The following is a 23,286-nucleotide window of genomic DNA, read 5'->3' as shown; positions in this document are numbered from 1 at the left end:
AATTTTTTTTTTTTTTCGTTTTCTGTAGTGATGCAGATGACATGTGACATCTCTTCTGTTCTGGGTCGATCTGACCCGCAACATAACAGGAGGGTTAAAATCGTAAAGTTGTGTTTATATTAAGAGTGTCACAATAACCCTGAATGATATTGATATCTGGTCAATATTACTCGTAAGATAACATCATGAACAATTGATGAAATTGATCTTTCTATATGTTTTGTCCATTTATGATTCCAACAATAATTGTAAATGTGTACAAGTCTATATTACTGCTTTAGAACAGTAGAACGGTGGTTCCTAAAGTGTGGGTTGAGGCACCCTGCTAGGCCTCAAAGGTACTGCAGATTGGCCGCAGAAATAAGAGAAATTGTGGTTTAAATTACTCACTCAAGTGAGCATGTACAGTTAGACAGTTTGATTTATAAGACAGAATTCAAATTGGTAATAGCAGGTTAGTTTGTGGTACGACTCATTAATCTGACCTAAATTTTTTTGCTCTTGTACTGAAAGTGGGTCATACATTGGCCTTAACACTTTGCACTAGGTAGCATTAGCAATTTATAGCCAACAGCCTGTGTTGCTTAAGGGTTTTTTTTGAGTAAAATGTTCAAGGAAATACACCACTTTCATTTTGTTTAGAGTTAAGATTTAAGGCCCCACTGAATTATCTGATTTGTGAGTGGGCTGCAGCACTCACAAATCTGACTTTAGTAATTGTTGCTACAGAAAGATACAGAAATGTAATTACTCGATCTGACATATGATCCTCCACATTTACTTACAAATAAACATTATCATACATTTTTATACAGAAGAATTTTTCTTCTTGTCTCCCATCACTCACAGTACCATGGGTTCAATTTCAGACGTTTGCTTAAGGAAGAAATCTTTAAATGGCTTAAATGAACAGGAGAAATGAAAACAACTTGGCCTTTAATACACTGCCTAGAAACAAATACTTTTCTCTGTTTTTAGTGTACAGGTAACAACTCTCTCCTTTTTGGGTATTTGCTTCTAAGTTTGCTGTTTGTCTGTCCACCCTTGAGTGGCCAAAAATATTCTGAAAATATTTTCCTTATTTTCCTTTTTCCACAAAGCCTGACTTGATCTCAGGGGATACATGTTTTATTTGGCCATAGCTCAAATGTGGCCTCTCACCGTATGACAGCTGGGATAGGCTCCAGTCACCCCATGACCCTGAATTGGACAAGCAGTAAATGGGACGGATAGATTAATCCTTATAACCTGTCTTATCCAAGCATTATCTGACAGTGAACAAGCTTGGCTTCGTCAGTCTTTAAGTGCCTCCGTTCAAGCTTGAGGTCAGATATGCCACCGTTTTTAGGTTAAGGACCCAAATATAGACTCAGGATACAGGTGTAATAAACAAAAATGCAACTTTATTGGTGGATAAAAGCCCAATAAATAATAAGTTTCATAAATCCAACAGCACAGGTGATACAAGCAAACAAACTAGGAGAATAAACAAAAACTGCAACGACAGACAAAGAGAAGACAGCACTATATTTACTCACACAGTAAAAGTTAATCAAGGGAATGAGACACAGCTGGGAGGAGATGAGACACTGGTGCACAGAATCAACACAATCACAGGGGAGGAAGAAGGAACTGAATATGAGACACAGAAGACAATTAACGAGTAAAGTAATTCAGAAAGAAAATAACAATAACTAAACTGGGAACCTCAGACACAAAAGTAAATTTAATAAAGGGAAAAGACACCAAAGGAAAACAAAGAGAAAGAACTGAGAAAACTAATAAACTCTAATTTAAAAAAAACAAAACTCGAACTAAGAACTCAAAATAGCAAAATCATGGGCAATGACAAGATTACTTTGTACCAATCCTTGATGTTCATTAGTCTTAATATATATATATATATATATATATATATATATATATATATATATATATATATATACATACATACATATATATATATCATCTGTTACAATGCTGGATGCCTTGCTGGATGAATATTGTGATATTAGATATATTCATTAATATATAGTAGAAGTAATTCCTTTGAGCCAGAGAATCTCTTTAGCAGGGCTATAACACACACAGCTCTGTCTGTGAGCATGGCAGCACTATCGTCCTGTTTGTGATGGGGCCTTCAGTTAGAGGAAATGTGGCATTAAAGGGTAAAGAGTATTTTTTTCAGATAGTGAAAGACTGTGGGGGCTGAACCAGTGTCATGTAGAAGATAACTGTAAATCCCACATGGTTGATCAAATGGACTCCCAGAAAAAAAATACAGCATGAGCATACTAGATCCACTCTGATCTGTGTGTTGGGAATTACTAACCTGCTGCAGTATGAATGCATCTCCTTAACCTCCTAGGACCTGGCATCCACATATGTGGACATCACATTTTGGGTTATTTAGACCAAATTACTCAATTTTGCTCTACAAGGGCCTGATATCCACTTACGAGGGCATTATACTGCTACTGTTCTATCAAAGTTTTAAACGAATATCCTCATATGTGGCTCTTATTTTCCTTTAAAAAAATCTGGTAATTCTTTGTTTTTACTTTCATCGGGCCCCAATATTCCCAAATATCAAAGAGAAATTAAAAGGGCATGCCGTGGAAGAGTTCGGGTCATAAGAGGTTAAAGATGTAAACCACAGGCCTGAGCACGTGTTTGAAGAACAGAAATTCCTCTTGCTCAGTCGATATAGCCCCCCCCCCCCAAATGTTCAGCACCTGCTGCTGCTGTCATGTTAAAAAAGTGTGGGTGTTGTGGTGCTGACCCAAATCTCAAACTTGGATTTGTTAGTAAATTTGTCTTTTTCCAGTTATTAACTGTGAAGTGCTGGTAAGATGAGTCACTTGAGAACTCTCAAATCCTTTATTTAAATTATGCATTTTTAAACCAAACTAGTACTATTCAAGGCTTATTTTTTTGTCTGCAGGCTTTTGAGCATTTAACTTGCAGCTTATTACTGGCTTGGATGGAAAGACAGGATAAGGCAAAACATACCTATAAATACTTTTGTTCTGTCAGCAATACAAATTTGTATAGTGAAACATTTTGGGCACTAAACATACCAGCAGACTGAAAAATAAAACAACACCAACAAGGAAAAAGCTATGTTTTATGAAGACAGATGAATAATTTTAGCAATATGATGAACAGAATAAAACTACTGCATATGCCGGTGTGTGCCATTTCAGGATCTGACCTGATTACAGTTGCAGCCAAACTGTAGATTTAAAAACATATAAAATGCAATGAAGGACTTAAAAATGGTGGATGTATGTAAACTGTTTCTGTGGGTTACACATAGAGAGAATTGTTTTTGTCACATTGCTTGTGCTAGTATATAGTTAATACTGAGTTAATACTGAGATATTGCTTTTGGTATGCATGCAGTATTACATGCTTATATAACAGTCAACAATTAAACATATATTATTATAATACTCAGTCAAAGCAATACTTTGGCAAGTCATACAGTATAGAGTAGGTCTACATTCTTATTTGTGTACATATTTGTAAGATCTAGCATATTTAGGCTTAAGAGGCTTTAAGACATACTGGGAAAAGACATTTTGTGCTTATAAATATAAAGGGTACTTCCATTCATTTTCCTCCTTAGTTTCCATATATTTTTTCCCCTGTTGCGAGTTTCTGTATTTTCCCTGCTGATCCTTGACTCCATGTCGGCTCTGAGCGTAGCGGGACCTCCAGTCCCTTTCAAAAGTAGCTTTGACATGTTCCAGGATTGTCACTCCTCTGTCTTCAGCACTGCCGTTCATTTTGACCACCAATCCAACTCCTGCATTAATAGCAAAATCACTGCCAACCCAGTCATGGTTCCCTGTGAGCGACAAAGGCAACAGTGTCAGATAGCGCCCGTAAAAGTCATTATTTAAAAAGAAATAGCTTTACTGTATCTTGAATCTTGATATGTGTCTGCATATGTATGTACCACTTGGTGCTTGTGTGTCTTTGGATGAGTGAGTAAGAATCAAATATAGCAGTTCTAGTTTAGTTTAGCAGTCTTAGTTAAAAGACATGTCCCCTGTTTCACAAAACATCCTCTCCTGAATGGTTTCTTGGAAAAGCACAGTAACTTTCTGGAATTTTCTCACAAACCTCTGTGATGATATGACTTCCCATAACCTGTACTGTAGCTGTAAAGATTGAACTAGCCATATGTGAGACTCTTTGTGGTTGTGACTTGTCCTTTTCACACGATTTTATTTTCTTCTCACCTTACTCTTTGTCTTTTCTTGTCTATATGCTCATAAATCAAGCCAATACAACAATGTTTGAGCTATTGCTCAAGTTAAAATGTTCAAGTTTTATACATCTTGCTTTGGTATGTGGTTCTGCAAGTTTATTTTAATAGTATGACTCACTAAACCCAGTTACTAAAAAAGCCAATAAAAATCTGTACCTGAAAAAATTTATTTCCCACTGTTCTGTTTTATATTGAATAAACAAATGCAATGCACAATAATCTTTTATTTCCCTTTGGACAGACAGGCTCGTTGTCCCATTTCAATCTTTGGATAAAGCTACGATAAAATAGATTCCTCCTGGCTATATGTAATAAAAACAAAAGGAGAGTGGTAACAACATACTTATGTATCTCATAGCATTTTCCCGTTGAACATCTGTTAGATGCCAACCCTAACTTAGTATGCTTGCTGACCTTCTTCATCCCTTCATGACCACGTTGTACCCATCCTTTAAAGCAGTTTCCAGCAGCACTCACCATGTCACGAAGCTCAAATCTTCTTGAACATGACAATGAGTTCACTGTTCTCAAATCTCCTTCACAGTCACTATTCTAAATAAAGTAGTGCACCTCTTGGGAAGTCATGGAACGGGACATTCTTATCACGTGCTGCTTGATAAATCTACATCAACTGTTTGATGCTTTTATGTCATTATGGACAAAAACCTTTGGGAAATGTTAACATTAAGAATTAAGGTAGTTTTGAAGGCAAAGGGGGTCCAATCCCATACTAGCAATGTGTACCTAATGAAGTGGCCAGTTAGTCTATGCATATTTTTGTTGTCAGTATAAAAAACTTTATATTAAGATACTTTGAAACCTGCACCTCAATAAAACCCCCAAAACACACATTATATTGCCTACCAATGTAGACTGCATTGTCGGTCACCATGTACTTGTTGTGGTTGAGCCCAAGCTGAATGTCATCGTTCTGCTCCTTGTGACTAAAAAACCTCTAGAAAAAACAACGATTTAACAAAAAGCATGCATAATATGCAATAAAAACAAAGAAAATAAAGTGCAGTATGAATTAAAACTTGTCCATGAGTAGTTAAAACTACAGGTGTAAGTGATTCGCTTACCACTTCCAGGGAACAGTTGTAAAGCTGAACGCAGAGTGACTTGAGGGAGGTCACAAAATTAAAGGTGAGTGGATGAGTTTTATTCCAGAAGCTTATGAGAAGACGAACTTTGATCCCTCTTAATACCACAGCTTCTCTGATGACTTCATCGATAGACGACCAATACCTAAAAATCCAACTGGTGTTATGCTTTTGAGTCTAAAGATACCAAAGGGCATAGAGTTCAAAAATTCCAAGTTGCTATATTCTGGGTATATTCTAGTTTGTCATGAATTGTGTCCTCTGATACAGACACACATGTACAGTATGAATGTAAAATGACCTCATAAATGTTCCTGTAAAAAGGATTTAAATGTCAAAGCTTGCCCCGGCACACACCTTGTGACTGAGGTTCCTCTGAAACTCCTTTTCACCAGAGGGAGATAGTCTGTCACTGATATGAAGATAAATGTCTTTGCACTCTGAATGACTTGATAGATGGCATCTATGTCTCGGGTGCGATCCTTGGAGCAGAAGAGTTCAGGAGAGGTCTACAGAAAGGACAAGACAACAACAAAAATGAAACAACTGAGACACACGGTTAAAGTTTAGGATAGCTTTCAAAAATGTGTGTGTTTCAATTCAACAAAGAATGCACAATCCACTAATAAAAATAGGTATATACATTTCAATGTAACATTTCTGCAGAGACAAAGGAAAGAAAACAAGAAAGCACATTTCAACGACCATTTATCATTACTAGAATAAGTGGGGCAAAAGAGCAAGGTAAGTTGCCAACAGCCTTGACAGTATGGCTCCATTAGTTTCCTATAAGATGATAAATGTCTTGTCGCTTTGAGAGCAACAAGATTCATTAACGTAGTGAGATATTCAGACTCAAGTTGCTCCTTAGTGCGATATTAAGATGATTAATCATTTTCTGTTTATGTTTGTTATTAATATGTAATAAAACTCTTATAAGACATTCACTATAAGCCCGGAGGCAGGAAATTGGTGCCTCAAGAAGTATATGAACCACTGAAAAAAAGACTGTTGGTGCAGTTTTTTTTTTTTCATTTTGTGAAGAATTGATTTATGTATGCACTAAGTCCTGTAACATAACAAAGCTGTTACTCACAGACACATAAGCGGTGGCGGGGGTGGAGTTAAGTTGTAGCTGCAGGGCATTGTTCTTTCCATAGAGAGCAGTTACTCTCTTTGACCAGATGGAGGGGATGTAGTCCCTTTCGTGGAGCTGCCAGTAAAATGAAAAAACTCGGTGGAGGTCCAGAGCCAGACAGCTGCAGTTATATACCACCACCCCCAGTTCTTTCCTCTGTGGTGTATGAGAAAGAAGTAGGAAGAGGTGATGCAGCAGAAAAGTTTTAATATTGAGTGTGCTCTGCAGATGTTATAGAGGGTATAAAAGAAGTGAAAAAAGGGACTGAGTTCAGAGAGAGAGAATAGTAACGTTTCATGGATTGATGATCTTCTAATAATTTTCAGATTAAAAAGGATAAAAATGAAGAGCGAAAGGTACTATTATAGAATATCACTAATTTAAAGGTATTTAGCCAAAAATAATATATGATAAAATGATGCTAAAAGAGGAAAAAGAGGAAAAGTCAAGACAATAACAAAGTCAATAAGCTGGATGTCATCATAGATATATAATCATTTCAAAGGAATCTGTCTAAAAGCGAATAAGCTGGACATTATTCCAGTCCTACCAAAGAATTTAAATAACTGGAGCACAAGCAGGCTAACACTGCAATCCACAGAGCTGCTAGTGTGGGTAAAAACAACAAAACGAAAGAAGAAGAGACAGATGTCCTAAATACATTCTTGTCTGCTCATTAAATAGATGGCAGAAAAATTTCTTTTGTGTTTGGTGTTTCTGGTTTTTGTCTGTTTCTTTTTTAACGTGTGCCCCTGAAGGAGGAACACAGAGGTTTCAGTTTGTTACCACAGAGGGTCAATTTCAGACATACGTGTCTGGCTTGCAGTGCTTACTACACACATCCAGTGTATGTGTGCTATTCCTTCATTCCTTCTTGCTCATTGTGACTTACACTCATACAGCAGTCCTACCTCCAACCAGTGCTGAGGCACCAAAAAGGGCCGAGCAATCACTTCAGGTTACAGTATGCTAATGCATTCTGGTTCCTGCTCTATTATGAATTACATACTAAATGAAAAGTGAAATGCTACTTGTCTTTCTGACCATCTCAGACAACAACATTAAATCATTCCTGATTTCTGTTGGCAGTGCTGGAGTACCTGCATAGGGAAGTATAAGAGGAAAGCGTGGCTAATTTACATTATGTGTTACTCTTTAAAGAGGAAACCAGATGTTGATGTGTGCTTTTACCTTGGAGAGTGACCTCCAGTCCATATCAGCGCTCCCAATGTAAATGTGCTTCCGATCCACTATCCAGAATGAGGAATGGAGTCCGCCTCTGGTAAAAACTGTCATGTTAACAAAATGAACCTCTGCATCTAATCCGTGTGAGGGATAAAAAGAGACACAAAAGAGAGAAAATGAAAAGTTTAAGAGAAAAAGAAAGAGAAAATTGTGTAAATCTGACAGTTGGCCTTGTACTGTCTGACAAGAACAGGGGGCAACGCAGGCAGTCTTTGACAGGAAACCAGGCTGTACATTTTCATCCATTCAAGGTTTTTTGGCCTTGATTGTGAAGTCTGGCAGATGCATATGGTGTAGAGCTCCTGGGTGCTGCTGCATGCTGTAAATGCATCTGTTTTCCTTGAGGCAGGTCATTGATATTTCATGCCGTACCTACAGTGCGGTTCTGCTGTCCTAAAGTGGATTGCTTAAGAAACTCAACTAAACGTATCCTGGAGGATGAGAATCTCGTTAATAAAACTCTATCGGGTTGTCGGATAATTGTAAATGTATATCTTCGTTGTTGTTTGCCATAGTGACACAACAAATTGCCTTTCTGAAATAAAAATGCCACATCCACTCACTGTGTGCTGCCAAGGCCTTCAGCTCAGTCGAGTTTGTCAGACTACTGGCAATCTTCAGCTTAACCCCACGAGATTTTAACTTGAGCAGTCTCTGGAACAAAAGCTGACCCTGAGGAAGAGAATGATGTTCTGTATTACTGTAGCGCAGCGACTGACCAATGTTCCTGCATTTCTTTTAGAAGGGCAGCTCTTATTTCGTTGTCGGAATAACCTTAATAAATTGCATTTGGTTTTACAGATCAAATGGGAAATGCAATTGGCTCATTGTTCTACCGGACTGGTTACTGTGACTTTGTACCTGTTTGGCGGGGTTTGGGATTGTCTCCAGGTCCCAGGAGTTTAAGTCCCAGGCAGATGACACCACTTCAATTGAGTGCTTCGCCTGATCCAACAGTGTGTGAAAGCCAACAGAGACAGGAAGGTGGGGTCTGCCATCCATGGAGAAAGAGAGCTCGTCTGGAATGTTCTCCACAAGTACAATGCTGAAAATAAAAGATTCCTTCAGTGTCTGGAGCTTTAAAGAGGAACACCACCAACACACCAACCCAGCAGCTCAAAGCCTTTACACATAAATCCTTTTATGGCTCTAGATTTTAACAATAAAAAGTGAGGTACAGATCCACATCAGAAATCTCCAGAATTAAATAATAAAATGGTAATACGTAATTCTGAATTGGTAATGAATGAGTCCAGATTAAGACTATGTTGAGTTAGTAGAGACTGTCGCTGTGAATACACTGTGCTCTACAATTTCCTTTAATCTTGCGAAACATCCTACTGGCAGTCTTTGCTGCAGTTTTCCTCGGTGATTCCATCTTCATCGTCCCCCCAAATGTCCACAGATGAGAAGATGAGTGCTACCAGAACAGCAAAGCAGCAAACAAGGGCAAAGATGGCAATGCACTTCTGCTGGGTCTGGAAGATACATTAGAAACACACACAACACTAACAAATGTCAGACACAATGTTTTATTTCTGGAGGGTTTTTTTTTTGTGAACAGTGCTGCAGTAATTTTTCTGCTTTTTGTGTGTGTCTCTTTTGTGCACTGTGGGCACATTAACACTTGTGCAATGTGAATAATGACGATCAAAATAACAACTATGGCCTTCGTTTGACAGCAGAAACCTTGCTTTGATAACCAGTATACTGCAGATTTCAATGCTCTGGAGCAAAAAATCCCCCTGCTTCAACGATCCCACTTTATGCCACAGAGCCGGACAAGTGAGGTAGAACATTCTCCAGCTGACGGCAAATTGATGCACACTAAATCCAGTCTATGAGGTGTATTGGAAAGTACAAGTTTTTGCTTCTCGTCATACCGACTGCTTTGTTGTCCATGCAATTCCCATCTGAAAAAGGGGTTTTATGAGCTCTGTGTTAAGGTGGCAGCTAACGTTACATTTATGTTAAGCAATATTGCAGGCAATATTTGTGCGCATGCATGTGTGTGCAGTATATGTCTGTAGGGTTTGTAATATAGGTAGAGTGACAGTCAGTATGTGGTCAGAGGTTGTAATGTTGGAGCCCTGATCCAGCCTGAGGAGTCTTGATTTTCACAGTTTTAAAAGTGCACTTAGGCGTTTTTGTTTTGCTTACGACTGCACATATTCACCACCTCATTCTCTGCCCTGTTTGGCTTTGTCAGTTGGTGAGCTGTCAACATCACATTACATATTCTCTTTTGTTGTGTTCTATCAGTCAAATGAATTGCATCCCACTGATTAGCTTGGCAGCATAAGCAGGGGGTTTTCCTTAAAAAGAAAATTTCCATCTAAAAATTCTACAGCTTTTATTTAAAAAAAAAAAAAAAAAGCAATTCAGCATCAAAATATAGAAATATGAACAGCAGGAGGTTTGTGGACTCAAATATTGCCTCGGGCAGTGAGGCTGAAAGACAGGTGCTAGCTGGGTGCACCATACACTCTTCTGTTGGCCTCTGAGGCCACTGAGCTCTTCATTACATTTAGCAGAGTCAAGGACCATGCTTAACTTGTGGATGTGCACATGGCTGGGAGGAAATGAACAGAACTGACAGTGTGAGATAGGTCAGCCACTTTCAAAAGGTACTGATGCAGTATGTCACTGTAAAAGGACAACAACACATCTAATATACAGGAAAAAATAGCCTAATATGGCAAGGAGTGAATAGATAGCTGTTCCAATAACTACTAAATAATTTGATCCATCCATTCGCTTCCGTTTATCCTTTTTAGGGCGCTGGAGCCTATCCCAGCTGTCTTAGGGTGAGAGGCAGGGTACACCCTGGTCACCAGTCTTTCGCAGGGCTAACACATAGACACAGACAACCATTCACGCTCACATTCACTCCTGCACTCAGACCTATGAGCAATTTAGTGTTTCTATTTAACCTAACCCCACTAACTGCATGTCTTTGGACTGTGGGAGGATGCCGGAGTACCCGGAAAGAGCCCACGCCAACTTCGGGAGAACATGCAAACTCAACACAGAAAGACGCTGGCCTGATGGTGGAATTAAACTCAGGACCTTCTTGCTGTGAGGTAACATTGCTAGCCACCGTGCTGCCCTTAATAATTTGAATTATTGATAAAATAATTATTTATCAAGCAAATATTATGTGAGTGGTTACAACTTCTGAAAACTTCCAGTTTGGACACATTTGATTGGGTTCTGGGCCATTGTTTTTGTAATTTATTAAGTTATTTTCTTAACTTTTGTAATGTTTGCTGCATTTAAAACAATGTTTGTAATTAATAAACTTATCTTACATATTTGTTGAAAAAAAGCAACATTTCCAGTTCTTAAATGCTAATAGTCTCTTTCTCAAAATTATTTTACATCATTTTTTTTGGTGGCAACTGCAACTACTGTGCACCGAGCTATAAGGATGGCTATGTTATTCGCCGTTTTGCATCATTTCAAGACTAAAGGAGAGACTGATTTATATTTAAAAAATCTTGGATGGTTAAAAACACTTTGATGAAAACCTAAAGTTTTGATATACATACGAGCTTTTAGTTTTAATATGGTTTAATAAGATAAGGAATATAAGAACTCAGTTTAATCAATCTGGCAGTGAAACACTGGTGTACTGAAACCTAGAGAAAAAAGCCCAAGAAAAAACATGCACTGCAATCCACCTATGGCCAAAAGGAGACTGACATTGCCTATTAAATATAGAAAGAGCTGAAAAACATCACCTTTAATGGCTCCTGTGGGGTTGGTCCTGCCATGAGAGCAGCATTCCTTTAAACTACAAGGTAGGAAACAGGAGCTCAGTCACACATCTTTGCCTCTCTTTTCCACCCAGCCCTCAGCCTGTTCAAATCTGATGTCTTCACTCTTGGTCCTTGTCTTCATCCTGCAGGTACCTCAGTGTCCCAAAAGGTCTGTCTGTGTGGGCATCAGCTTCTGGTCTCTTATGTGTCCTGACATGGTTCTTCTAGCAGCTGATTGTGTGTGTGTGTGCTTGTGTGTGAACTGTGTGTGCGCGGTTCACTGTCTGCCTTACAGTCGAAGCGGCGAGAGAGAAGGTGAAAGACCAACCCCCTCTTGTTCAAAATGGCCAATAAAGAGCCGTAGCTTTGAGCTCCAGTACCCTCCCCCTCCCTCCCTCACTTTCCCTCTTCTCTTCCTTTTCCAGCTGTATTTCCCTCCTTTATCTGACAAGTGAATAAAACTCATCTGGCAGCGAGCAGTTGGTCTTTGCTTAGAAGGGAGCGATGCTGAAACATGCCATTAGTAATTGTGACAGCTGCAGCAAAACTCCCCAAAATATTTTGGACTCAGTAAATCGCACATGCCTGCTCACCATACTGTATGCAGGCGCACACACATGCACGCGTACACACCCACACTCAGCATTCACGGTTACACTCAGAAAATATTGAGGCATCTACAAAAGCCCTATAGCTCCCATTAATAATTGATATAAATGGAAGCTGGCATAATTATCTTCTTTAATTCCCACTTTGTTTAAATCACTGCAGTAGATTTGCTTTATTCCAGTGGAATGAACCATGTTTCAATTCTGCTACAGCTTTAAGAGCTCCTCATATTATTGCACAGAAGGGTCTCAGTGGGAAAAAAATGAAATATGTAAAATCCTTTTTCCTTCCTTTTTTTTTTGCCCACAACTCTTTCCTCACAGATGAATATATGCTTAATGGCAGCAAAACAACATATGCTCCAAACTGCAGGTACGCTTCTGTTATGTTTATGAGACCTGTGTATGAGGTCGAAAAATGATAAGAGGCATCTGTTTGCACTACTGCATTTAAGTAAACTTTAAAGAAATGTGTTGATTTTTCTAATTTTAAGTTATACATACCAACAATTTCATCAGTAAAAAAATTGCTTTAAATTTCATATCTCCTTCATGATGAACTGTAGTAACTTTAGCGACTCCCTGAAATCTTATGCAGAGCCATCATCCGGTGCAATTTTCAATTTAAGCATTGTTTAATTGATGAACAAATACCTGCAAAAATAAAACTCCCATCAGCCTAAGGTGTACCTCAGCTGTGCTAATAAGCAGATGCAGTTGTCTCACTCAGCATTTATATAGATGCATGTTAGTAACATTCTTGCCACAAAAGCATTAGCATTTAACTATGCCACAGAGGCTGGGTGTGTGAATGTAGCAAAGACCCCTGTCTTTGCTACATTCACTCTCTTAGGCAAAAACAGATGTATTTGCATGGCTGGGAGCAAATAAGAATGACTCTCAGAGACAGGTCAGTAAATTATGCTTCTGATATAGTAAGATAGAACTGCTTGAAGTAACATTTATCAGCAGACTTTGTAGGCTACACAGCAAAATATTGCAACAGTGGTAGCATTCCATAGCTTTGTGGACTTTATCACAAATTAACCGGTCAAACAAGCAATTTGTGCTGTAGAGTTTTGGAGTGACTCCTTTAATACAACTAATACTCATGAATACATTCTTTCTTCAAAGTTTCAAATACATTAATACACAAAATGTATGCAGAGTACAAAGTTTGAATTTTAACTAAAAAAAAGACACATCAAGGCGAGATCTCGTAGTAGTGGAATAAAAACTTAACAGGGAAAACTGCTTTGCCTGTCTAGGACAGGTGCCCACTGCACGTCAAACTGCATTTGTGTGTGTGTGTGTGTGTGTGTGTGTGAGAGAGAGAGTGAGAAAGAGAGAAAGGGATGGGTCAACAAAACTATTTGAGTCACTTCCCAGGAGAGGTGAATGTTCCTAAAGCTGCACACATGGGGTCATACAATCACACTTTCAAACTGAGAAAGAAACAAAGTGACATGCCGAATTGGATTTTCAGTGTTCCCAACCATCACAAGCTCAGACGGAGTTATAAAGGGCAATTTATAGCTCAGCAACAAAGTGAGTGAGACTCTGGTCACTGGCGGTCATGACAGAAAACTGTTGACATAAACAATTTAGTAACTGCACAGTCATTTCAGTGATTGGGGTGTCAATGTTTCAGCTAGCTTTATTGCTTCTGTTCTACAAAACAGGAAATGGATCCTAAATTTCTTCAAATTTTTTTGTCCTTCCTATATGTTAGAATTAAATGTTTCAAGATGCATTTAAAGCACCTGCTTTTAAAACTCAATTTAAAATGCTTTATTACTTTTTAACAGGCCATCTGTACTGTCCTTGGAGGCTTACATTTATAATTACTCTATATGACATCTTGTCTCCTTTTACTAGCTCCACATTAATTAAGGTGACCTCCCCTCCCGTTAAAACACCCCCCTTGTGATTGCCTGTGAAGAACGCTTCTGTGTATAGGTGTTTCACCTTCACACCGAAAGCTCAACAGCAGGTTTTCCATGAGCGCACAGGACGTGGCGTTTTCTAACGTCATAGTCAGGGTGATGTGCTGAGTGAAAGCTGACTGGGCACAGCGCCATGGGAGACAGCTAGGCCACATGCCAAAGGGAGTGTGGATGGGGTGCAGATAGGGATCCAGCAATGAAAAATGATCCTGTTAGGTTGTCTCACCCTATCAGTAATTGTCTGTCCCCAGCAGAGCACTGGGTTTACTAGTTCTCTTCAGCTAACAGGCCACATGGTTAAAAGACAGACAATCAGTTAATGTTTAACTTTTTTTTTCATGACCAAGAATTTGCTTGATACAAAATTATTAAAATCTCAAGTAGGGGTGGGCGATATAAACGATATAAATTTGGCCAACGATAGAGATTTTGACTAGTGATGTGCGGATCGATCCTGAAATATCGATTCCTCCGATACCAATCATTTATGTTCTAGAATCGATTCTCACATTAAAATATCGATATTTTAGTAATTTAGCGTAAATTTATAGTTTATCGCTAACAGGAACACAGTGGAAAGAAACTATAACATTCGGATTGTCTACATTCAAAGGAACTACTTCCTCTTCCGCCTTTCATACTCATGTGCGAAATACGGCTGTATAAATGTCTCGCAGCCCCTTGGCGTGCGCACTCACAACAATGGCTAAGCGTAATTGTGCGGACGTATTTTACCTCCACAAACAGCTGAGACGTGGTTTGCGATACATGTGGCAAAAAAGTGCTCCAAGAGTGAGGTGTTGTGGCCATACTTGCCAACCTTGAGACCGCAGGGGTTTCCAAATTCAGAGGCTGCTTCCACCTGAGGACCCGGCCTTCGCAGTCTAAAGAAAGCCGGGTAGTACGGCACAAACTCCCTCGGTGGAGTGAAACTCTGCCGTCTGCTCCTTGCTATCTAAAATATAAACTATATGTATATTTGTAAACTCTCGACCGTCTCACACTTTGTTTAATTAGTTTTCTGTTTGACGTTTATTCAGCTGTGTGAAAACCCTGGAGGAACCCTCCAGAGGGATTAATAAAGTTTAATTTAATTTAATCTAATCTAATCTAATAACTTTAATCTCAGCCGAACCGATTTACTCACGAACAAATAAAACACTGAAAAAGCCAAACAATGGCATTTTTAAGTTATCAAAATGACTTATATATAATGTTTAACCCGAGTAGTGAAAGACCGCGGGGGTTTGAAAACAATGTGTCAGTCGGCTCAGATATTTGAAGTTTACACAGCTACATTCTCACCTGAAAATATGTTAAAAGTTTTTTTGCAACCCAGAAAGAGAAATTAGAGTAATATTAAAACTAAGCAGCTGCCGCCATTGTTGGAAACTGGAATTGGCTGGGCCGCGCTATTCTGCGATATGGTTTTTCAATTTTGTTGTCTGTTGTTCTGTTGAAAAACAGGAGAATGGTGGCTCCAGGAGATTTTTGGGAGGGACACTGAAATTCGGGATTCTCCCGGAAAAATCGGGAGGGTTGGCATGTATGGTTGTGGCAACATCACTAACCTTGTCAAACACCTCAGAGTAAATCATATCACAGAATATGACGAGCATATGTTGAGGCGAACTGAAGAGGAGGAGAGGGACAGGCGCTGCTAGGGCGAGACAAACGTCTGTCACGGAGTCCTTTAGTGCTGCAGGCAGGCAACATGTTCAAATAGCAAATAGTTCAAATAACAACTTCAGATTTTTTATTTCTATATGATGAACTCTGCATTATTAAGTGATAAGAACAAGTAATCTGATTACCTGTAATCATTATGACGCTATAATTTGAGATACAATAAATAAAATAAGTTTTTGTACAAAGTATCGGTATCGGATCAGTATCGCCGATACCACCCTGAATATTACTCGGTATCGGATCGGAAAGGAAATCAGTGGTATCGCACATCACTAATTTTGACTATATCGCTCTATCGCGATAGCGAATGTTGATGATGTCATCAAGCTGCGCCTGTTTTGGTCGAAAGCCTAGCAGCGGCTAAAACCATTATCATCTGCAAATTATGGCGGGCGACAGTCATACCAAAGAGATGAAGCACTTTTGAAATGTGGGGAAAGCCAAAAACTGCCCTTCCTCCACTTCCGTAACATTGATTCATTAATGTTGAATTCTCTCGCAGCTGTTATATTCCCATGTTGTTGCAGTATATTAATAACTAACCTTGTATTGTGGATGAATAATCTCAGTTGTTCTCCTGACTGAAGTTTGCCCGATTGCATTTGTCCCTGACCACCAGAATCCCTCACGTTAACTTTTGTCGAGTGGAGAAAAAGTTGGCGTTCATCCTCCAGCTTCATTGTGCTAATGTTATGCTAATATAGCTGTGTCGCTAGCAATCACGTAGCACAACATTATATAGCAGGTAGTCCAACTTCAGTAACCCTGCAAATGCCACTGCTGTTTAGTTTTCTATCTTCATTTATGTTGGAAGTGGTAGCAGAGCTGTACGTTTTAATTAGTGTCAAATATCTCTCAGTCAGAACATGGTATGAAATGTTTAGGTGTAAATAGAATTACTATTGCTGTAAGTGCGGCTTACCAAAGTTGTACTAAAACATCGAGGTCAGTAAGCACAACCAGAATTCATACATAAGGCACACTCTTGATTTTTGAGAAAATTAAAGGATTTTTAGTGTGGAAAATACGTTATACAGAAGAAAATAATATATATTGTGATATATATCGTTACCGCACATGCTTCAAATTATATCTCGATATGAATTTTAGGCCACATCGCCCAGCACTAATCTCAAGGTAAGCAGTCATTCCAGAAAACTGTTTACAATTTACCAGTAATGGAGCTTTGTTTACTAATGTATTGAATATGTACCAGTCAGTTTCTTGGGAGTGCTGATTAATAATGGTGATGCTTCACATGCTCTCTTTTGAAGAAATGCTTTCTGCAGGAGGCTTCAGAGGTCACAGCAAACGTTACACTTCGTCTCTTCCTGTCTCTCTGTACAGGACATTTTCTTATGTGCAGTAGAGTCCTCCAACACAAAGAACTAATTAATAGTCTCATATTTAAGAGCCACACAGTGCTAACACATTAGTATGTGTAATTATGATGATTTAAAAACCTTGCCATACACACATTTTGGCTTTATTACTACAAGAATGAGAACAGGGTTAGCTAGTTTTTCTTGACAATTCTCTTAAATGTAACAACAATATCTCAGTGGGTATTTAAGTTACTGAAATGCAGATAAAGTGGATTTTTATGCTATGATGGACAATTTGCAGCAATAGGAAAGGGAATGTAGAGAAAATGGCTTTATACCGTTCTGCTGCTTATAAACAGGAAAGAAAGTAAGTGAATCTTACTTTCTTGGAAGGATTACAAAACACCCCATAAATGCATTTATGGGGTGTTTATTTATGGGGCATTCATCCTGCTCAATATTTTAAGTATATTAACTGGCTTCCGAAGATCTAATTAGCCTAACTGGATCTAAATCATGTCTGGAAAGATTCGATTCTGAGTTAAAATTCTGTGCAACAGAACTGTGCTGGGAGTAATGGTGCAACGCTTTAAGATAAATTAGAAATATTAGACATTTTTCCCTTTTTGTGAAAAATGCTAACACATAAAATGGTCAGAGATACATATCAGATTGATATTTATCCAGCCACCAAGCAGGAGGTAGCATAGGTGAAGATTTTAAGATTTTCATAGGCAGTGACCAGGATGGACAGGTTTAGAAATTCGTCTATAGAAGCTATCAGCTTAAGTTAAGTGGTTTAGAGCTAAGGTTAGAGAAGCATGACTGAGATGGTTTGAACATGGTGCAGGATAGCGGATATACTGGCATAGTACACTGATATGAAACTACCAGGGGAAAGAGGAAGATTCATGGAAAGTGAAGGGGGACATGCAGAGGGCTGGTGTGACAAAGGATGATGCTAGAGATGAAGTAAGATTGAGGCAGATGATTCGGTGTGGTGACTTCTAAAGGGAAAAGCCATTGCATAGCTTACTTTTCCTTTTTTGGATAATTCCTTATTTGCACCTCATCTCTCATCATGTGATTTTATCATTCTGAACAAATCATCAATCTTCAATCTTAAATATAATCAGCCTATCTCTATTTATCGGCTACCATTGGCCTTAAAGCTAGCAGTAGTTAAACTGTTACTTGAAAAGCCATCACTTGAACCAGCTGTCTTAGGTAGTTATAGGCCAATCTCCAACTTTCATTTTATCTCAAAAATTTCTCGAACAATTGTAAAACAGCTAACAGATCATCTGCAGGGGAATGGTATATTTGAAGAGCTGCAGTCAGGTTTCACAGCTTTAAAGCATAATGTTTAAAGAAATACTTAAGTAAACGCAAATGCTTATAAAGACGAGAACGGACTCAAACTCTAAGAAATCTGCAAAATCTGGTAGGTAAACCTGAGCATTTGTCCTTTTTGGGTTGATGTGGATTTGCTGGGTGTGAACCAGCTGGAAAGAAAGTTGTAATTAATTTTCATTGGAGGCAACAGACCTCAGCTGCATACTCCAGTGTTAAAGCAGATACATCACAAGCATGCAAAGTGAATGGATTTCCAGCAGATGGAGTGAATCGCTCCTCTAAACTCACAGAATGGCTCATTGCATATTTGACAGTTGCTGATACCTTTTTCCTTCTAGCTAGTTTTACACATCTACAATAATCAAGGTTTAACTTTACCTCTTCACTTTTAAAAAAAGTAACTGATGTTTGTAAGGGAGTTGCTCACCCTTTCCAGCTTTTCTCTGTTTTGCAGGTAGATGTATTCAGAGTAGCCATGCTGCTGGATTGCACTGTAACTGCTGGTTTTCAGTTGGGACACATAGGGCAGAGGTGTTGGGGGAGCCTCGTCTTGCTCCCTTGACCTTGGATCATCTGACAGCTCCATTGATGACCTGTGTTCTGCTGCTGTCTGCTGGGGTGCAGAGATGCTCTGAAGTACACACACACATACATACACACACACACACACACACACAGAGATGCTGCCACTCCTGTCCTCCTTTTTTTTCTTTCCAATCTATCTTTCAGAAGCTGAATCAGCCACTTTTACTCTCTGTGGTGCCTGAGCTACAGTTTGTTCCCTGACTCGTACCAGTGTCTCTTCACTCTCCCCAGCAATTGGGCAGGGTGTGTCTTTGTGTGTGTCTGTATGCGCATGTAGTACAGTCTCCCAGGCATAATGGGAGGGGCAGAAATGGGCTTCTGTAAGCTTGTGAACAGGGCGGAGGTGCAATTTGAGCAGCTGCATGGATGTACTGAACAAGACAGAAAGCATCAGAAAGAGATTAATCTGATTGGGAAAAGTGTGAGTACGCTGTGAGACATGAAGACACGTACACATTCTCTTTCACACACACACAATTGTAGGAAATTTAATTTCTGCCATTTGCACTTCACATGCGGATACTGATACTGGCAGAGACAGAATGTCCTGAAGTACTCTAACTTCACCTTAAGAAACCTTTTATACAGGACCATATGCCAGGGAAGCACACACCACACACACAAAGATTTTTATAGCTGCGACAGTTTATGTTGTGAATACAAAAAGGCTGCTGGTGTAAGAAAAACTGACTTTGCCCCGACCTACTTCACAACACAAGTAGCCCTGTGACCACTGTGTTCATACCGCAGTGATATTTACATTATTTGTTTCCTCATTGATTAAAGATTGATGGCTGAAATTATTTTAAACAATAGAATTTTGGAAATGCATTGAATGTGTTGTTTTACAAACTGATGATTTTTAACATTAATGTAATGATTATATTGTTAGCAGCCAGTTACTTTATGTTAGCATAAATACTAAAGCCAGGATGAACCTAGCATGTAGGCAATCAATTCAGAGTAGCATTGTTTTGGTATTTTCTGACACATTGTGCTTGAGTATATTTGATCCAAAAGTCCAGAAAATTTGGAAAGTGTGGAAAATGTGCACCAGTGAGGTCACATTAAATAAGCTGTTTCCTAAGTCTTTAGGAGGTGGCTTACATGATGTAATGCTAACATTTGGAGGCTGCGTTCTGAAGTGGAGCATTTTGGCCATTAGTGTTAATGTCTGGTTAACCAGAAGCCAGGGCAAGCACAGAGCATCATTCTTGTTATCGTTCTTCAATAGAGATTATAATATAGAATTCCTTTTCCTCCCAATTAAAAAGCCATATGATAATCAATGACCGTTACATTCACATTTTATTGACAATAATCTAAATGATCTCTCTGAGCACGGTTTCTGCCATCTGTACCACCCTATAGTTGATTTGAACACCCAGTTTGCTGACAAAGCTTCTCCTGTTGTTCTCCTCTCTGATGCAGTTCCACACTGATGAACATTCATCAGTGTGCAACTGCAGAATATGTAAATTACACAAGTAGCCCAAACAGTCACATTGTAGCATCATACACCTTACTCACACTGAGGTTACAGGATTAATATTGCTTTAATACTACTATTGCAAGTTAAACTGAATAATGCGTAGCATGTAAGCTGTGCATGACCTAACACATAATTTCAACATTATATATGTTTAAACAATTACTTTTGAAAACTTTTTTTTTTACAAACTACCAAACAGATACGTCAGAGCTCAAAAACTGCAGTGTTATGAAAACTTTATTTATACGCAATAAATGCAGAGTGAGGGTGGTAAAGCCCATAGTGAACCTGAACTTAATGAAACAGTCTCGGTCGTTGTGTCCTTGGGCAAGACACTTCACCCGTTGCCAGAGGGCCCGGTGGCGCCAGTGTCCGGCAGCCTCGCCTCTGTCAGTGCGCCCCAGGGTGGCTGTGGTTACAATGTAGCTTGCCATCACCAGTGTCTGAATGTGTGTGTGAATGGGTGGATGACAGGTTGTGTAAAGCGCTTTGGGGTCCTTAGGGACTAGAAAAGCGCTATACAAATACAGGCCATTTTTAAGTGGGAGCAGTTTATCCAAACTTAGCACTTCCAGTAGATGAGCACCTGCACCGTCCCTGATGTGCACCAGCAGTTGTGGTGAAAGTTGTTCACAGGGGAGAAAAACCCTGACACAGCTTTAAAGGATTAAGGAAGTGGAGCAGAATATCTGAAGGCACACAATTAGTAGTGCGGTAACTCTGGCAGTGTGGCCTCTAAAACCTAATTTGTCGTGTGTACTTTCTTCTGCAAAGAGTTGGAGTGAAGCCAGACTGGGAGGTGGATTGGGCAGATTGTGGTGGAAGGATGGCAGTTCAAAAGAGATTGTGAGGTGATGAAGGGCAAGAAGTGGAAACTTAAATGTAATTAAATCATTAGTATTACTAAAGTTAGACAAATAAGTTTAATAACACATTATTAATCATTACCAGTTACATTTTTAGTGGAGGATGAGGGAGTTTTAAATACTTCTTATTTCAACCAAATATAGAAATAATATTGTTATAAGCAATGCGGTTAAACTCAACCAGCCTTTTGTCCCCCTGAGAGTGGAGGCAGTTGAAAAATCCATCCATCGGGCCATTTTCTTCTGCTTGTGCAACTGGCCCAGAGCCTATCCCAGCTCAGAGCCACTGAGTAAGCCGTGGAAAACAGCTCATGATTATCATGCATTTTATTGAAAATGAGCAAAACACTGATATTGCAAGGTTGACATTTAAACCTAACATCAATACAAAAAAAGCTCATACAAAACATCCAAACAAAAAAATCTCCAAATGCTCAAACAAAAGGAAAGATAAAGTATGCCGAGCACAAAATGCAATTATTCATCTTTATTAAAGTTGTTTTGGCTAAAATGTTATTCAACAGTTCTGATCAGGATACATTCATATGTAAACATTGGTATGAGGCAAGACATTGGAAAACCTACCCAGTCATTACACTGTGGATCATTCAACAACAAAAAGCAGGACTTGGAGGTAGTCCCTGTCTATGCTGGTTCAAACACATTTAACTTGCAATCAGAAAGTAGTTTGATAAACCGTTCATCTCATCACGGTCAAAGACATAAACATGATAAAGGAGTAGCATTAGGGTGCATGACATCCTGGTCCCTCAGAGAATAGAAACATATATTGGCTTTGAAATGCAAAAACAAAAAGACTTCTACCTCCTTTTCGCCATCTTCCTTACATTGCACTCTCTAGTATCTAGGATTGTAATGATTGTTTGAGCCAGGGCACTTGTGACAAAATGCATTTGGAAGAGGAAAATCCTATTCTGGGAGCTACATTTCAGTTCACAATTTTCATTAACACATCGGGTTTATCTTTGATAAACTGTCTTCAAATGACATCAGCACAGGAAAAGGGGCATGGATGTAAGTTTTAAACTTAACTACTTTATAATAAAACACTGGTACATAATAATATAGGCACCCAGTTCTTTTCCCAAAAATAGGCACTGTGGCCGTTTCTCATGGAAAATCATTACTGAGGCTACCTTAGGCATTGGTATTGCAAACAGGACAAAAATATATAATTTGTAGGGGTGCAACAATACATGTATCGATATTGAACCGTTCGATACAGTGCTTTCGGTTCAGTACGCATATGTATCGAACAATACAAATTTTTTTATTTAATGTATCAACTTTTCTTCTAACAATGCTGTCTGTGTTGAGCGCTCAGTGGATCTGCGTTCGACTACTCCGCCTAGGCTGCACTGTCGAGTGCAGATCCACTGAGCGCAGCGCAAGCTAGCAAGACAGAAGCTAATCTTATTGCAACATGGCAACTGCCTCAACGCTACCCGAAATTGAACCTCCCCCACCCTCATTCAGATCTGGCCATTGGAACTTTTTTTGGTTTTTTATGACCCTGATGGTAAGTGCGTCATGGACTAAAGTAAAACAGTATGTCGGATGTGCCACGCAATGCTCAATTACATGCGTGGGAACTACTGTGTTAGCGCAGTTAGCTCGTTAACGTGTTGGCCGTCCAGCCCCACGCACAGGGCGATCCGCGGTAGCTCGTTAACGGAGATTTGCCGTGTTGTGGCGTTAACGTCATTTCAACAAGATTAACGCTGACAGCACTAGTGGGAACACAACGAATATGACTGCATATTTACGCCGACATCATCGTAGTGCAAAGACAAGTGGAAGCAGACAAAAACAACAAGCACGCATGCTACAAACTTTACCCGAGTCATTTAGACAGCCGTTAGCACATGATTC

At 39.2% G+C, this 23,286-nt stretch overlaps 1 protein-coding gene across 2 annotated transcripts; it reads right to left on the bottom strand.

The window, feature by feature from the left end:
- Window positions 1-2,572: 2,572 nt before the first annotated feature.
- On the bottom strand, window positions 2,573-19,279 carry pld5 (phospholipase D family member 5). Of its 2 annotated transcripts, none has more exons than XM_085162924.1 (10): window positions 18,878-19,279; window positions 9,107-9,243; window positions 8,627-8,810; window positions 8,329-8,437; window positions 7,712-7,839; window positions 6,479-6,676; window positions 5,740-5,891; window positions 5,362-5,527; window positions 5,144-5,234; window positions 2,573-3,853 (listed from the first exon to the last, which is right to left on the bottom strand). In XM_085162924.1, exons 1-10 carry the CDS (start codon window positions 19,034-19,036, stop codon window positions 3,591-3,593), a joined length of 1,587 nt encoding a protein of 528 aa, XP_085019050.1. In that variant the 5' UTR covers window positions 19,037-19,279; the 3' UTR covers window positions 2,573-3,590. The 2 variants fall into 2 exon arrangements, with proteins under 2 accessions (XP_085019050.1, XP_085019048.1); XM_085162922.1 differs by lacking the exon at window positions 18,878-19,279 and adding an exon at window positions 11,509-12,321.
- Between the last annotated feature and the right edge of the window lie 4,007 nt (window positions 19,280-23,286).

This window comes from Neolamprologus multifasciatus, chromosome 6 (assembly GCF_963576455.1).
Source record: "Neolamprologus multifasciatus chromosome 6, fNeoMul1.2, whole genome shotgun sequence".
Taxonomy (NCBI): domain Eukaryota; kingdom Metazoa; phylum Chordata; class Actinopteri; order Cichliformes; family Cichlidae; genus Neolamprologus; species Neolamprologus multifasciatus.
This window is presented reverse-complemented; position numbering and strand designations above follow the sequence as displayed.